The following is a 16,880-nucleotide window of genomic DNA, read 5'->3' on the forward strand; positions in this document are numbered from 1 at the left end:
TCATGCATTGGAGAAGGAAATGGCAACCCACTCCAGTATTCTTGCTTGGAGAATCCCAGGGACGGGGCAGCCTGGTGGGCTGCCGTCTATGGGGTTGCACAGAGTCGGACACGACTTAAGTGACTTAGCAGCAGCAGCAGAGCTTCAGAAGAATAGTCAAGATTTTTGATGGTTTGCCTAATATTTCCTAAGGAACCAGACATGCACCAGTGAGGAGTTGTATCTTTGGGAGGTAAAATCAAAATGGACTGATGCTTGTTTAGTGGAGAGGGTGGGGCAAGAAAGGCACACTTCTTTTCAGCAAGTCTTCCCTGTACCATATGAGGCTGCCCAGGGCTTTGCTATATTCTCTGATTGGTATCCTGTGATCTGTGGGGAGATGGTAGGGCACTCTCTGTCAATTTCCCCCCTTTTTAAATAGAAGAGCTAAGTTTAAGTTTCAGCTCTCCCCACCTTTTAAAAAATTATTTTTAAAAATTTTATTTATTTAGTTTTGGCTGCGCTGGGTCTTTGTTGCTGCACCCTGGCTTTCTCTAGTTGCGGTGAGTGGAGCTACTCTCTAGTTGCAGTGCAAGGGCTTCTCACTGCCGTGACTTCTCTTATTGCAGAGCGCAGGCTCTAGGGTGCTCAGGCTTCAGTAGTTGTGGCACATGGACTCAGTAGTTACGGCCCATAGGCTTAGTTGCTCCAAGGCATGTGGGATACCAACCTGTGTATCCTATATTGACAGGTGGATTCTTTACCACTGAGCCACCAGGGAAGCCCCAATTTCCTTTTTAAAGTGACTTTAATTCAGGGACAACATTTAAAATGACAGTGGTTTGAGAGCTGTATTAGGTGGCCTCTGGTGGATTGTAGTTATCCCACGGAAGGTCTCCCTTGGGGCTGCTCTTTGCAATGCGACAGGCTCCTCTAAGGCACTGGACACAATTCAAGAGACCAGGATGGAGTCTGCCTTGCTCCGTGAGGATGTGCATGACAGGGCTTCTGAGAGGAGCTGCCAGTGGCTCAGGTATTTGGTACTTTCCTTTCTGTGTCTGGTTTAGGGATTGCTGGAGCTCATGCTTGTTGGCAGTCTAAAAAAATGATCCGAGCTTGTATTTTCATTCCCTTTTCTGTTCAAGATGGACTTCACATCATTGAGCTTTCACAGCTGGTGACCTCTGCCCCCGTTTGATCCTATGCGTTATGGCTGTAGGGAGATTGCAAAGCTGTTCCTATGTCCTCTTCACTCTCTGGGGCTGTTGGCAATTCTGTCCGGCCAGTTTGAGGCGTTTTGATAATGTTGAGATCTCTTGGTCCTCCAGTCTGCTCCATGAATACATGGTAATTCTCAGAGGCCATTAAACCAATCTGCCCTTTGACCTTGAGTCTAGGACTTTCACAACTAACTGAGATCAAGAGTGGACCATCTAAAGCAAGAGAACTCCAGAAAATACTGAAAGTTTGGGTATCGGGGGGTACGATCTGATGCCTCCTGGCTTTGGGTGTAAAAACCTCTGAGAAAGGAGAAGAGGGACTCCAAGGACTTACTGGGGATATCTGCTGTCCTCCTCATGGGCTTGGGAAACACAGGGGGAAGTTAATAAAGTTCTGAGCATCCCCAAAGTGGCAGAAAACTTTTCAGACTCACCTCACAAACTTCTGAGTAACCACATTTAGCCTTCTGGACTTAATTTTTCTTTATATCTGTATACATGAAATGGACTCATAATATGTGTGTGTACGTGCTAAGCGCTAAGTCACTTCACTTGAGTCTGACTCTGTGACCCCATGGACTGTAGCCTGCCATGCTCCTCTGTCTATGGGATTCTCCAGGCAAGAACACTGGAGTGGGTTGCCATGCTCTCCTCCAGGCGATCGTCCCAACCCAGGGATCGAACCCATATCTCTTATGTCTCCTGCACTGGCAGGCAGGTGCTTTACCACTAGCCCCACCTGGGAAGCCCGTGTATGTATGTATGCTTGTTTATATAGCATGTGGGCTTTCCAGGTGGCTCAGTGGTAAAGAATACACCTGCAAATGCAGAAGATGCAGGTTTGATCCCTGGGTTGGGAAGATCCAGTGAAGAAGGAAATGGCAACCCATTCCAGTATTCTTGCCTGAAGAATTGCATGGACAGAGGAGCCTGGCTGGCTACAGTCCACGGGGTTGCAAAGATTTGGACGTGACTTAGTGACTAACGCAACAAATATAGCATGTACATGTTAAACACCAGATCTACTTTATGTTAGTCGTTCAGTCGTGTCCGACTCTTTGTGACACCATGGTCTGTCCATGGAATTCTATAGGTAAGAATACTGAAGTGGGTTGCTATTCCCTTCTGCAGGGGATCTTCCTGACCCAGGGATCTAATCAAGGTCCCCTGCATTGCAGACAGAGTCTTTACCATCTGAGCTATCTTACCTACAAAAGAATTCAGCCAAGATCAGCAAAAAAAATCATAAACTATCTTTAGTGACCACTGTATTATCTATTGCTTAAAGTGAATTTAAGGTAACTGCCCTTCAGAATTTAACATAGTAGGAAACACCAGTGGAGTTGGTGGGGGAAGACTAACCTTTTGGAGACTTCTCTGTGATGCTTCAAGGGTCAGGAGGGAGGAATTGGGAGAGTCTAGCTCATGTACCTTTAGCTATGACTCTTTCGATCAGTCTCACCTTGTAATGAATCTCCAAATACTTTGTTTTTTAGACACATTTCTACCAGCCCATCTGGACCCTGGTGGGTGCTGGTGCCAAACCATTATCCTCATCTGGCCGTCCCACAGCAAATGTGATTCCATCTGGTGTGGAGTGGATCAAAGCTAGGGTGGTTGATCTGAATCCAGACAAGAACTGCATCCACACAGATGATGACAAGAAGGTAACCACTGGAGTCCTTTGGCTTTTGTTAACCTGAGGGTTTAAGTGAATGCACATTGTATCAAAATGGACAGCTTCGTGGTGAGAGGGTGGGGTATCTCTGTGTGTGTGTGTATGTGTGCTGAATACTGTGTGAGATGGGACGGGTGTGGGGAAAGGAGGACGGGATAGATGGAAGGACTGAGTGAAGCTGAATTAATAAATGAACAATGAAGACAAGCATTCGTTGAAAACCAGTTTGCCCTGTTGCTTACTACAGTATCATGTACCTGAATTCTTACTGAACAGACACTATTGCTCTGTGTTAAAATACCAGGTACCTCCCTCCTTTTTCCTTTGAAGCAGTGGGCCTCTCCACCTGACAGATGGCCCTGCAGAGGAAGGGGATGTTGGAGAGTATCCGTCTCGGTCACACTAGTGGGTGCTCTGCCGTGTGACTGCGGTTGGTGTTAGGGCTAAGAATTGCTGCTGCTGCAGCTTGAGGGTCACAATTGCTCAGCACCATAGATGTCTCCTCCCATCCCCACCATACTTCGATCCCAACTTTTCAGCAGCTGCAGCTCCTGGGTTTGACTGAGGGGATGAGGGCAGGATGGTGAGAAGACAGGCTCAGAAGCCATCCTGTTCCCTCATCTGCTGCTGAGCCTGGGACAGCCGCCATGCTGTCCCCGGCCTGTCCCAGGGTCTGGTGGCTCTTGGGCCCTCAGGGTGTTACTGGCCTTAATACCCTGATTCATATCCCTCCAAACTGGGCACTCCAGCATTTTCACAGAACTGTAGAATCAGAGTTGGTGAAAATCTTTCAGCTCTAACCTCTTGCTCTAAGCAGGGACCATTGGCTGCAGGCATTCTCAGCCTTTCCTTAGGTCATGGATCTTTCCAAGCAGGACCTTACCCTGCTCTACAGAATGCATATAAGTGCCTAATTTTGCATTAAATTTCAAGGAGTACAGAGATTTTTTGTAGCCTTTCCCTGAACCCTGATCAAGATTATCTGCCTAGCTTCTGTTCGTCCTTTCTTCCTTCCTCCCTCAGTATTTATTTATATTAAGCATTATTATAACCTGTGTATACAGTTTTAAGGATATACAAGTGAACCAAAACAGACAAATATCTTTATTGTTCAGGATTTTATATTCTAGTGGAGGAAGACATACAATAAACAATAATCGTAATAAGTAAGTTATATAGTGTGTTAGAAGGTGATGAATGTTAATTAAAAAATAGAGCTGAGTTACTTGGACTTGGGCACAGGGGTCATGGGGTTGAATTTAAAGTGGGTTAGAGAAGGAAATGGCAACCCACTCCAATACTCTTGCCTGGTAGAGGACGGAGGAGCCTGGTAGGCTATGGGGTTGTGAAGAGTCGGACACAACTCAGCGACTTCACTTTCACTTTTCACTTTCATGCATTGGAGAAAGAAATGGCAACCCACTCCAGTGTTCTTGCCTGGAGAATCCCAGGGACAGAGGAGCCTGGTGGGCTGCCGTCTATGGGGTCGCACTGAGTCGGACACGACTGAAGCGACTTAGAAGCGACAGCAGCAGCAGCAGCAGCAGTATTTACGTGTCCCACTTCTCTGAAAGTTAGCACTCTTCTTTCATTTTTTTAGGCAGACAAGTTATATGAAAGTTCTTCCTTTAATGAGTCAGAACCCACCTTCCTGTAACGTCTTTTCTGTTTTGTCTTTGGCCTCTAAGGTGTTAGTGGCCATAGTACTTTTCTTATTCCTTATTCTTCCTGTAGTGTGGGAGAGAAGGTCTTCTTTCTTTTCAGTGGAGAAACCCTCCAGCTATTTGAAAGTGGCTCTCAGATTCTGTGTCTGTCTTCTTCTCAGGTAGACTTTTCCTCCTGTCCCCACTTTCCTCAGATCTCATGGGCTCCAATCCCCTTCCTACCCTCTTTATCCTGCATTGGACATCATCTGGCTTGTTAGTACTCTGAGATCCATGGCCCCAGTAGGTGTCTGGGAGAGTAACCAATGCTACAGAACAGCCCAGAATAGTGTGGGACCATTCTCTTCAACAGCTGGCTAGAGCCCAAGCTAGCGTTTGCCAGTGACATTTCTCAGTGTTGATTCATGCTGGCCTAGAGACCATGGGCCTTTTATTCACATGATCTACTGTCGAGTCAGGCATCCCCCATCCTAAAATATAGATATATTTATATATATGTGTGTATATATAAATATATAAATATGCAAATATATAAACATACATATTTATATGCATGTATATAAATATACAAACATACAAATATATATGTATATATAAATATAAATATATTTGTGTATGTATATACAAATAAATATACATTTATTTACATTAAATTAAAAAATTTCTATATTCTTTATATATTGTTTTTCCCATGTTGATAAACTTCCTTATTTTCCCCAACATCTCCAGGAGAACAGACTGAATTAAACACAAGACTGTTTTCAGTTCACAGGATTGAGCTTTGGGGCTGCTTTTTCTCACCAGTCTGCTGCCAGTTCAAGGGACAAGCAGACTTGTATGTTTGAAGACACATCACCTCTTTGGTACAGCAGTGCCTGCCTCCTAGTCAGACCCCTCTGCACTGCAAGAGTAGCTCAGTACCTCTGTGATTGGCTTTGTGTGTATCTTAAGGAACATAAACTTGTCTCACCTCTTGAGAATGAGAGGTACTGGGAGGCGCCCTCACTTCTGAACCCTGCTTAGACTCTGGTCTAGACGCTTGGGAGAGTTGCAGTGCTTTGTTAGCGCTAAGGAATAAGGTGGTACATAAACTGGTGAGACTTTTGTCCAGGATTTTTTAAGCAAAAGTATTCCAGAACCAGGGCTTCCCTTGTGGCTCAGCTGGTAAAGAATCTGCCTGCAATGCGGGAGATCTGGGTTCAGTCCGTGGGTTGGGAAAATCCCCTGGAGAAGGGAAAGGCTACCCACTCCAGTATTCTGGCCTAGAGAATTCCGTGGACTGTATAGTCCATGGGGTTGCAAAGAGTCGGACATGACTGAGCGGCTTTCACTTTTCACTTTCTATTCCATAGCCAAGTATCAGAAATCTACATATCATGTCTCATCTTCTTGCTTTTGGTTCATCCTCCCAGCTTGCCTGGATCTTTTACATTTGTGATTCTGTCATCCAGTTAGCAGTTTTTCCTTGCCTTTATCCATGATGGGTTCATTTAAGTTCAAGGTTTGAATTCTTTAACATGTCCCTAGAGAGCTTTTTTCCTAGCATACATGAATCAATCAGTATTCTTTTGAAATATTAAACAATTTACATACTCGTTTCCATCATTTGTTTACACTTTCCTATCCTGTCCACAATGCGAGGGCACTGCTGCAGTCCAGACCCAGTGTGTCTCCGACTCTTCCCGCCCCAGGGGTCTGTCTGTTTGGAGTGTGTTCCACAGGCCCAGTGTGTACATGGATCCTTGCTCCTTCTCCAGACTTAACCTAGTTCTATTCCTTGTTCCTGCTCCAGCACACTGGCCTCTTCTCTCCTCAGACGCCTCAGCCGCCTTCTTCCCTGGTACATGTGCACAGGCTGCTTCCACCTCTTCCTCTGGCTAACTCCTACTGATCTTTATCTTAGACATGGCCTTCCCTCTAGACTTGCCATCCCAGCACTCTGTGGTTTAGTAATTGTCTGTGTGGCTATCTGTTGGCGTCTGTCTTGCCCACTAGACTGAATTCCTGGAGGGGTAGGAACTGGGCCTTTCTTGTTCGGTGTTCTGTCTCCAGGACTTAGCATAATATCTGTCACATAGAAGGTGTTGAGTCAATCTTTGTGATCAAGTTGTACCTCAATTTCTTCATCTGTAAAGTGGTACTAATACCTACTTCACTGGGTTGTTGTGAGGCTTAAATGAATTAAAACATGTAAAATAGTCAGGACAGTGCCTTGTACAAAGTGAATGCTTAAGAAATGTGGCCGTTATTACTTTTTAAAGAATACATGAGCGACTTACCAATGGTCCAGTGGTTAAGACTTCATGCCTCCACTGCAGGGGGTGTGGGCTTGATCTTTAATCAGGAAACTAAGATCTGACATGCTGTGTGGTGCAACCAAAAAGTTAAAAAAAAAAGAAAAAAGAGTATATGGGGAAAAAAAGGAAAAGGAAATATTTATTGAGTATCCACTCTGCTCACAGAGTTCTTGACTGCCGACTGATGGGAAGCAGGTTTGCTGTCTGCAAACACTTGCTGATGCCCTTCTTTTTCTAAATTATTACGAGACATCTTTTTGTTAGATGAGCCTGGAATTTTGAAGTGGATAAACATCTTGTTTACTAAATTGTTAGTGTCATAATTTACCTCTCCCACCCCGTCATGCTGCTGCTGCTGCTGCTAAGTTGCTTCAGTCGTGTCCAACTCTGTGCGACCCCATAGACGGCAGCCCACCAGGCTTCCCCGTCCCTGGGTTTCTCCAGGCAAGAACACTGGAGTGGGTTGCCATTGCCTTCTCCAATGCATGAAAGTAAAAAGTGAAAGTGAAGTCACTCAGTCGTGTCCGACTCTTAGCGACCCCATGGACTGCAGCCTACCAGGCTCCTCTGTTCATGGGATTTTCCAGGCAAAAGTACTGGAGTGGGGTGCCATTGCCTTCTCCACCCACCCCCTCATATAAAATTACAAAACACTTGTCCATATTTAGCCTTTTGGCAAGGTCTGAACTGTTCTCTGAAACTGCTCAGAAGTTTTGTTTACAAGGTTTTGTAATTCCTTAGAGTTTAGATCATCTGGCCTAGAAGCTTGAACTCATTCAAAATACATAAAGTGTTCTTGTGTTCTTTGCTACTTTAGGATTTATTCTCCCTTATTTTTTTCATAATCTTAAAGTGTATATTATTAGTCCGTAAAAATAATCAATATTATGCTCTAATATTGAACCATCAATGCATGCACAAACCAGAAGCTATTCTTTACAGTGCTCACATGTCTTACCTGTGGGTCAGGAACCCCAGATCCTATGCCATCTCTGACCTTACATCCTGAAGAGTTCACTCAACCATTTAATGATCCTGGTACACTTTCCTACAGAACAAGGAATTTAAGGGCACTCGGTCTCTATGGGTAGGCAAATCATACAGTTGAAGATGTATCTATTATCTGTCTACTTTGATAGATTGTATTTTTCACAAGCAGCCGAAATCAACCATCTACCTATCCATTCATCCAACAATTGTTACAGACTTCCTCACTTTAGTGTCTTGTGTTAGATTCTAGGACTATAAGGAATAAGATATAACCTTTATCCTCTAGGAGTGTTCAGTGTAGTGAGGAGGACATTGCTGCTGAATAACACAAGGGCTAAAAAGCATTCAGTCCACTGTGCTGAGGGAGCTGCCGGGAGGGGCCAGCAGGGAGGGGGACTGAGTCATAGGCAGGTCTCACAGTGGAGGTGACCTTGGAGCCGAGTCTCCTAGGGCAGGACCTCTTCAGCGACTTGCTCCCCTTGGCTCCCCAGCCCAAGCCAAGCTCTTTCAGGTCTCGGAGGCCCCTCTCTTCCACTGTGATCTGCCAAGCTGGCGGCTCTGCTTCTCTACTTGTGTTTTTCACAAGCAACTGAAACCAACCATCTACCTCTTCACCTATCCAGCCTACAAGGCTGTGGCAGTCACCACCTGTGGCCGCAGGCTGGGCTCCCACATTCACTGCTGTCGTTCTCCAGTTCTGTAGGCAAGTCCCTTTACTTTATACCATTTTTGCTTACATTTTTGTACTTCAGTTTGTCTTCCTCCTGATCCAGAACCCACATTTCCATCATAATAAGTATGGATACTTTTGCCCTCAGCATGGATGAGCACAATGCCCATATTTAAAGAGAAGAGTTTTAAATTCCAAACAGCTCGTCCAGTAGGATCAGGTAGGTTCTATCACATCTTTTTCAGTGTCCCTCAAAAGAGCAGTTTCTCAGTTATGCTGTTGATCCAGTCTATACCAGTAGGACAGATTGGCCTGAGATTCACACATTACCCTGTAGGTGGGACTTACAGGTTAACTTTTAAAGAAAGTTGATTGTCAGCCTTCAACATGAAACAGTCAGTTCAGTTGCTCAGTCATGTCCGACTCTTTGCGACCCCATGGACTGTAGCACGCCAGGCTTTCCTGTCCATCACCAACTCCCAGAGCTTGCTCAAACTCATATCCATCGAGTCAATGATGGCATGAAACAGTGTTAACACAAATAACTGTGGTCTCTTTTCTGTTGTGCTCCACTGTGTAAAAGTACAGGTATCTCAAGCTCCCAGAAGCCAGGCGTGTTATATATTTGTGAAGCACTGACATGTGAGGCGGCAGAGAACGGGCAGCAGAGAGGTGGGCATAATGGCACACTGGAGTGTTCATCCCTGCCCGCTGGCCTGCCCACCATCCGCAGCCCCACGTCATCATGTGACAAGATGGAGACGCAGTAGGGGCTACTCATGTCTGGGGTCTGAGTCAGTTCTGGGGCTGCCACTTTTTGGGTCTTGGTCTAAAATGTCATTGTTTGTGTTGCAGATCTCCTACAAATATCTTATCATTGCTCTTGGAATCCAGCTGGACTATGAGAAGGTACTTAAAAAATTTTTTTAATTTATTTTTGGCTCTGCTGGGTCTTTGTTGCTTTTGCACCAGCTTTCTCTAGTTATGATGAGCAGAGGCTACTCTCCAGTTGCAGCGCATGGGCTTCTCATCGCAGTGGCTTCTCTTATTGCGGAGCATGGGTTCTAGGGTGCACAGGTTTCAGTAGTTGTGGATCACAGACTCTAGAGCACAGGCTTGATAGTTGTGGTGCACAGGGATAGTTGCTCTGTGGTATGTGGAATCTTTCCAGACCAAGGATCAAACCCATGTCTCCTACATTGGCAGGTGGATTCCCATCTACTGTGCCACCAGGAAGTCTGAGAATGTACTGTTTTAAGCTACTTCTATTACTATGTCATGGGCTTCCCAGGTGGCTCAGTGGTAAAGAATCCACTGCCAGTGTGGAAGATGCATGAGATATGGGTTTGATTCCTGGGTTGGGAAGATCACCTGGAGTAGGAAATGGCAACCTGCTCCAGTGTTCTTGCCTGGAAAATGATATGGACAGAGGAGACTGGTGGGCTACAGTCCATGGGGGTCACAAAGAGTCAGACACAACTGAGCATGTGTACATAAGTATGTTATATTGGCCTACTTATGCTATGATCAAAACTGCATTTAGTTGTTTTATACTCATTTGAACAAGAAAGAGTATTAAGAAATCCTCTTTCAGTTTTATTTCTCAGCAGCCTTTTTATGGTTTTAAGAAAGTCTTCTCTAAGATTCTGTCAGTGATCATGATATGTTCTAGCTTTAGGCTTTGATCAGAGTTCAACATATCCAGGGCCTGATGGTAATTCTTAGAAAACAGCAGCCTTTCCCACACTTACAAGAAAACTACCTTTCTCTGTAGGACTGAGTTGGTTGTATTTCCTTTGAAAGTAAGATTTAGATTGTGAATTCTTAAGCAGACTTTAAGGGTAGAATACTGGCAGTTAGCTTATCAGGCGCCGAAGGGATGTCTAAGTTTTGTTGTATAGAGGCTGGGTTTTTGGTAAAAAGTGACTGACACAATATAAATGCTGCCCCAGCAGTTCCTTAGACCTCACTTTTCAGTGAGCTAGGGAGCCAGATGCCCTCTGACAGTTTGTGAGATTCAAATTTATTTTCCTAAAGCATAATAGAGTGAGTTAGTAATTATGATTTCCAGAAGCTTCTTGGGGAATATGAATAAGTAGTTGAAGCACATAAAGCATTGTGATAACCAGGTCAGAAATTTCAGGAAAGTAGTTTAGATGAGGGCCTCATGTGAGTTGCATCCGCAGGGTGTTTGATGTGTGTTTCTGGATTAAAAACCAGAATAGGGACATGCCCAGTGTAGGAAATAGAAGGAATGACATGGGACCTGGTCTGTGAAGGTTTAAACAAGCCATGGATTAGTGTGGAGGTTGTGATGAGTTTGGTGCCATGGGTCATGAGCCTCATATAAACAGTAAACCATGGAGGACTCTATGGAGAAAGGTGCCAGTGATAGTTTCTGGGAAGTCCATGCCTCTTCAAAAGGTCCACCAGAGTCGACTTAACAAAGGTAGCCTATCTCTATGGTCATGGCACCCTGATGGCTCGCTGTGTGAGAACTGTCTGAATACACCAGTGCTGAGAGTGTTTGCACCCTCTTGCAGTAAACCAAGAAACAATAATATTTAAAAGGAGCTGTTATTATGGAGTCTCTACCATGTGCCAGGGACTATGCTAAGAATCTAATATTGATTCCTCATGACTGCTTGCGAGGTAGAAATTTTTTATCTTCTCTTTGATAGATAAAGAAACCGCGGCTAAGAGGATATGAGTAATGTTTCCAGGGCTACTGTGTTACTTAGCAGTCTTGGAGATACTAGAAAACTACCCAGGTTAGTGTAAACAAAGGAGAGATGGCTTTGATGAGGATGCCAAGGTGTGTGGATCTCGGGGGCAGGATGCTGTTGGGCCTCCAGAAGGACTGATCTCTGATCTGGGTTTTGTTGAATGTGAGCAGCTTCTCTCTGACCAGCTGCCTCTGCCTCTTCCCCCACTAGCTCCCGGTGAATCTCTGCAGTGCCATGTCCTGCTCTCTGGTCTTCTCAGTGTGGTAGGATGGTCCACAGCTCCCCACAGAGTGGGGGTCAGATCTCATCTCTTTCTTAGACTTTCCTGCTCCTTCTGCTTCTGGGTTCCCAGGGAAGCACCTTGGATTCAGTGGTGTCATAAACTGCCCTTTAGGAACAACTCTCCTTGAAAGGAACTTGGTTACTACTTTATGGCACCGTTTTCCTTGATAACGGCTTCTTCAGACTAGAGAAATATGATGAAGACAGATTGGCTATATATCTCCTGGATCCTGAGTTTTGCTTTGGGAGCTGAAAAGCAGGGAGGTCCTGTGGGAAGGGCCGCAGGCAGTGGGCGGGGCCTCAGTATCTAGTTGTATAAGAGTCTAGGTAGGTCTCTCAACCTTGTTTCCTCATCTTTGTCTGTGGGTCAGTAATATTCCATCCCCTCCCTCAGAGGGGCTGTAGTGAGTGGAGTGAATATTAACATAGACGTGAGACGGCAGAAACATTAAAATGCAGGGTGATTTTATAATAGTAAGTGGTTACTGTTGTTGAGACTGCTAATATTACAGCTACTTAAACTGTAGCAGAAGATATGGTTAACAATCAGAGGAATACTTGGCTATTAACATGTAATGGAGGAGACCATAGGACTCTTTCCCTGAGACTTGAGGAATAGGTGTTGGGTGATTCCATGAGTCACGAGTGGGTGCCCTTCAGCCTGGAGAGGTTTTGAAAGACTGCTCATCTTGAGACTGTTTTTGATGGTTCTCTGATCATCCTTGAGTCTCTTAACTCACTCATTCCCATCTCCATTGTGTTATATGAACCTTCTCACATTTAAGAGAAGGACCCAGTTAATCTTCCTGACAGGAATACGCTGACGTGTACAGAGCATGTACCATACACGTGCCATTTTTCTAGTCGTCTTATACCGTGGTCTCTTTATTCTTGCCAGCAATCCTACAGAGCAGTTACTTTTATCCCCATATCACAGATGATGAACATAAGCATTTCAGTGAGCATCAGAATTACCTGGAGGGCCTGTTAAAACAGATTTCTGGGCTTGTCTCTGAGTTTCTGATCCAGTGAGTTTGAGCTAGGGTCTGGTAATCTGTATTTATAACAAGTTCCCATGTGGTGCTGTTTTGGGGACCACACTTGAGACCCACTACCTGATTTACTGGGCCATTTACTGGGGATCACAGTGCTTGTAAATGGAAGAGCTAGGACTCAAACTGGAGTCTGTAGGTTCTCAAGTCCATGCTTTTAATTTCCTGCCTTTGCTGCTTTTATTAAGCGCTTGGACTGGTCCAACCTTATACAGGGTAATTTAATTTTGTTATTGCTGATAGTGTGGCTCTTGGTTCTGCCTGTTGTTCTTCTCCCTCCTAATAAGAAAACTTGTTCTCCAAAAAGGAAGTAAGGCTGGCTTCTTGTCCTCACTCTGATGATGGGAAGAGAGGTTCAAATTCTGGTCTCCAGGCCACAGAGGCCCAGGGTTTCCCTTCAGCCTTGCCCGTTCTCCACTTTGGCAGATGACTGCAGGCCCCACAGCTCTGGGATTAGCAGACCCCTCACTCACCTGCTAGCACCACTGTGTGTGAGTCCAGGAGGCTCAAAATTGTGCTGAAATACATGAGAGGTGGTAGAAATGACAGCCAAGAAGGATTCTAAACACAGATTCCATTTTCACTTTTGTTAAATAATAATTTCTTTGTGTGCTTTGTTGCAGATCAAAGGCCTCCCTGAAGGTTTTGCCCATCCCAAAATAGGGTCCAATTACTCAGTGAGGACAGTGGAGAAGACATGGAAAGCTCTGCAGGACTTCAAGGAGGGCAATGCCATCTTTACCTTCCCTAACACTCCAGTGAAGTGCGCCGGGGCCCCGCAGAAGATCATGTACTTATCAGAAGCCTATTTCAGGAAGGTATGCTTCCTTTCCAGGGATGGGCAAGGAGGGCAGAAGTGATATTATTTTTATCCATGTCAAAATACCATTTTTGTTTCTAAATTTAGTAGTTCAGTCGCTAAGTCGTGTCCGACTCTGCAACCCCATGGACTGCAGCACACCAGGCTTCCCTGTCCTCCACTATCTCCTGGAGTTTGCTCAAATTCATATCCATGGAGTAAATGATGCTCTCTGACCATCTCTTCCTCTGCTGCTCACTTCTCCAAAGTATTGGAGCTTCAGCGTCAGCCTCAGTCCTTCCAGTAAATTTTCAGGGTTGATTTCTTTTAAGATTGACTGGTTTGATCTCCTTGCTGTCCAAGGGACTCTTGAGAGTCTTTTTCAGCACCACAATTGGAAAGCATCAATTTTTATTTTTTATTTCACATGTATAAAATTATGTAACTGAAAGTTTGCAAAATAGAAGAAAGATGTCATTCATAATCCAATTGCTTTGGTATAGCTACTGTTATCAATTTGATATGTACTTCCATTGTTTTCCCTATTTTTTAACATGGTTATAATCATACTATCAGTTCAGTCACTCAGTCATGTCCAACTCTTTGCTACCTCATGGACTGCAGCATGCTGGTCCTCCCTATCCATCACCAACTCCCAGAGCTTGCTCAAACTCATATCCATTGAGCCGGTGATGCCATCCAACCATCTCATCCCCTGTCGTCCCCTTCTCCTCCTGCCTTCAATCTTTCCCAGCATCAGGTTCTTTTCAAATGAGTCAGTTTTTCACATCATGGGGCCAAAGTATTGGAGCTTCAGCTTTAGCATCAGTACTTCCAATGAATATTCAGGACTGATTTCTTTTAGGATTGACTGGTTTGATCTCCTTGCAGTCCAAGGGACTCTCAAGAGTCTTTCCCAACACCACAGTTCAAAAGCATCAGTTCTTTAGCGCTCAGCCTTCTTTATGGTCCACCTCTCATATCTGCACATGACCACTGGAAAACCATAGCTTTGACTAGAGGGACCTTTGTTGGCAAAGTAATGTCTCTGCTTTTTAATATGCTGTCTCAGTTGGTCATAGCTTTTCTTCCAAGGAATAAGCATCCTTTAATTTCATGACTGCAATCACCATCTGCAGTGATTTTGGAGCCCAGAAAAATAAAGTCAGCCACTGTTTCCATTGTTTCCCCATCTATTTGCAATGAAGTGATGAGACTGGGTGCCATGATCTTTGTTTTTTGAATGTTGAGTTTTAAGCCAGCTTTTTACTCTCCTCTTTGACTTTCATCAAGAGGCTTTTTAGTTCCTCTTCACTTTCTGCCACAAGGGTGGTGTCATCTGTGTATCTGAGGTTATTGATATTTCTCCCAGCAATCTTAATTCCATCTTGTGCTTCATCCAGGCTGGCATTTCTCTTGATGTACTCTGCATATAAGTTAAATAAGCAGGGTGATAATATACAGCCCTGATGTACTCCTTTCCCAATTTGGAACCAGTCTGTTGTTCCATGTCCAGTTCTAACTGTTGCTTTTTGACCTGGATACAGATTTCTTAGGAGGCAGGTAAAGGTGGTCAGGTATTCCCATCTCTTGAAGAAAGGCTTTGGCATAGTCAATAAAGCAGAAGTAGATGTTTTTCTGGAACTCTCTTGTGTTTTCTATGATCCAGCGAATGTGGAGCACTTAGAATAGTACCTGGTCAACTCTAGGACCTCATTAAATGTTTACTGAGTGAATTAACAAATCAATACATGAATAAACAATTCAGGTATATGTTCCCTTGGACCTGACTTTCATCTCTGGACCTCACTGAACAGGGTCCACCTCAGCCCCTGAATCAAGTTGGACTGAGGTGCTGGAGATTGATGGAAGATTAAAGGAGGAGGAGGCTGTGATCCACACCTCATCCCACCAGTGCATAGTGATGGAGAAAGCTGATGAGGTCTCTGGAGGGTTTTAAGGCTTGTCTAGGTTAAAAAAAAAGGGTGGTTGGAGTAAATGCTTTGATGTTGATTGTTTCTATGTTTTTCTTTTTTTCAGACTGGAAAGCGACCCAAGGCCAATATCATTTTCAACACTTCTCTTGGAGCCATTTTTGGGGTCAAGAAGTATGCAGATGCCCTACAGAAGATTATCCAGGAGAGGGCCCTCACCGTTAACTACAAGCAAAATCTCATTGAAGTCCGAGCTGATAAGCAAGAGGCTGTTTTTGAGAATCTGGACAAACCTGGAGAGACCCAAGTGATTTCAGTGAGTGTGGAGGCGAAGCTGTCAGCTGAGCAGTGCCATGGACGCAGGCGACACTGAGGGCCCCACTTTTTTGTCCATCATTGTCCTGTGCTTGGGAGGCTGGTTACAATGAGCATCTTAAGGTTGTGATGGGAAAAGGTGGAGCCAAATGGGGAAGAGGAAGAGATAAGAGGTTGTGTCCATGGGAGATGAGGAGGGTTCATCTACTGTTGTTGTTAGTCTCTCAGTCGTGTCTGACTCTTTGTGACACATGCACTGTGGTTCACCAGGCTTCTCTGTCCCTGGGATTTTCCAGGCAAGAATACTGGAGTGGGTTGTCATTTCCTTCTGCAGTGGATCATCCCGACCCAGGGATCAAACCCACATCTCCTACTTGGCAGGCAGATTCTTTACCACTGGGCCACCAGAGAAGCCTTCATATACTGGTACCAAGTGAATTTTTATCCTGTTTTGTGTCTGTGTTTTTGGCATGGAGTCATTTGAGGCAGCCAGAAACATTTCACAACTTTAGTTGCCTAGAGTTCAGGAAGGGCTTCTTAAGTGCAGGATATAGTGATTGTCTCCATTCATGGTTTGTGACAGCCAGGCCTGCTTGTGGGTAGTTCAGGAATGATGGATATCTTTTACCTGTGAAAGAGGATGTCTTTAAACATCTCATACCTGTGCATCAAAGGAAATGCTTACAAATCCTTGAAAGATCTGGCAGAGCCACATCCTACTTGGAGAGATCTAGTCTTTGTATGTGGGCTTGGCTTCTGTGCATCTGTTTCTTCTGTGAAGTGGGAATAGTACATTAAGAACAAGATGTAAAGGCATCCAGAGAAGATGCAGAGAAGCATCATTTGTTTATATCATTTTGGCAAGAGCTGTTAGCAGTGAGGAAACAGTACACAGTCACATTTCATTCATCCAGCCTTTTTAGAGGAATGAAGGATTCCATAAATGGAAATTTTGAAGTGAGCCAAAGATTAATTTTCTAAACATCAGAACTTCACAGTTTAAGCTTTTTATTGGAAGCTCTCTCTAAAATGTATTGCCTACATCTTTCCATTCTTAAATGGTATGTCAGTTCAGTTCAGTTCAGTTCATTTGCTCAGTCGTGTCCGACTCTTTGTGACCCCATGAATTGCAGCACGCCAGGCCTCCCTGTCCATCACCAACACCAGGAGTTCACTCAGACTCATGTCCATGGAGTCGGTGATGCCATCCAGCCATCTCATCCTCTGTCGTCCCCTTCTCCTCCTGCCCCCAATCCCTCCCAGCATCAGGGTCT

At 44.6% G+C, this 16,880-nt stretch overlaps 1 protein-coding gene across 2 annotated transcripts in view; it reads left to right on the plus strand.

Annotated features, from left to right (window-relative positions):
• Nucleotides 1-16,880, plus strand: part of SQRDL (sulfide quinone reductase-like (yeast)) — a 54,669-nt gene that overhangs the window by 23,960 nt on the left and 13,829 nt on the right. For both annotated transcript variants that reach the window (XM_010847759.1, XM_010847758.1), the window contains 4 exons: nt 2,696-2,866; nt 9,354-9,407; nt 13,182-13,376; nt 15,398-15,607. In XM_010847759.1, coding sequence (XP_010846061.1) covers nt 2,696-2,866; nt 9,354-9,407; nt 13,182-13,376; nt 15,398-15,607 — 630 coding nt within the window. The remainder of the gene's footprint in view (nt 1-2,695; nt 2,867-9,353; nt 9,408-13,181; nt 13,377-15,397; nt 15,608-16,880) is intronic.

This window comes from Bison bison, unplaced genomic scaffold (genome assembly GCF_000754665.1).
Source record: "Bison bison bison isolate TAMUID 2011002044 unplaced genomic scaffold, Bison_UMD1.0 scf7180017864254, whole genome shotgun sequence".
Classification (NCBI taxonomy): domain Eukaryota; kingdom Metazoa; phylum Chordata; class Mammalia; order Artiodactyla; family Bovidae; genus Bison; species Bison bison.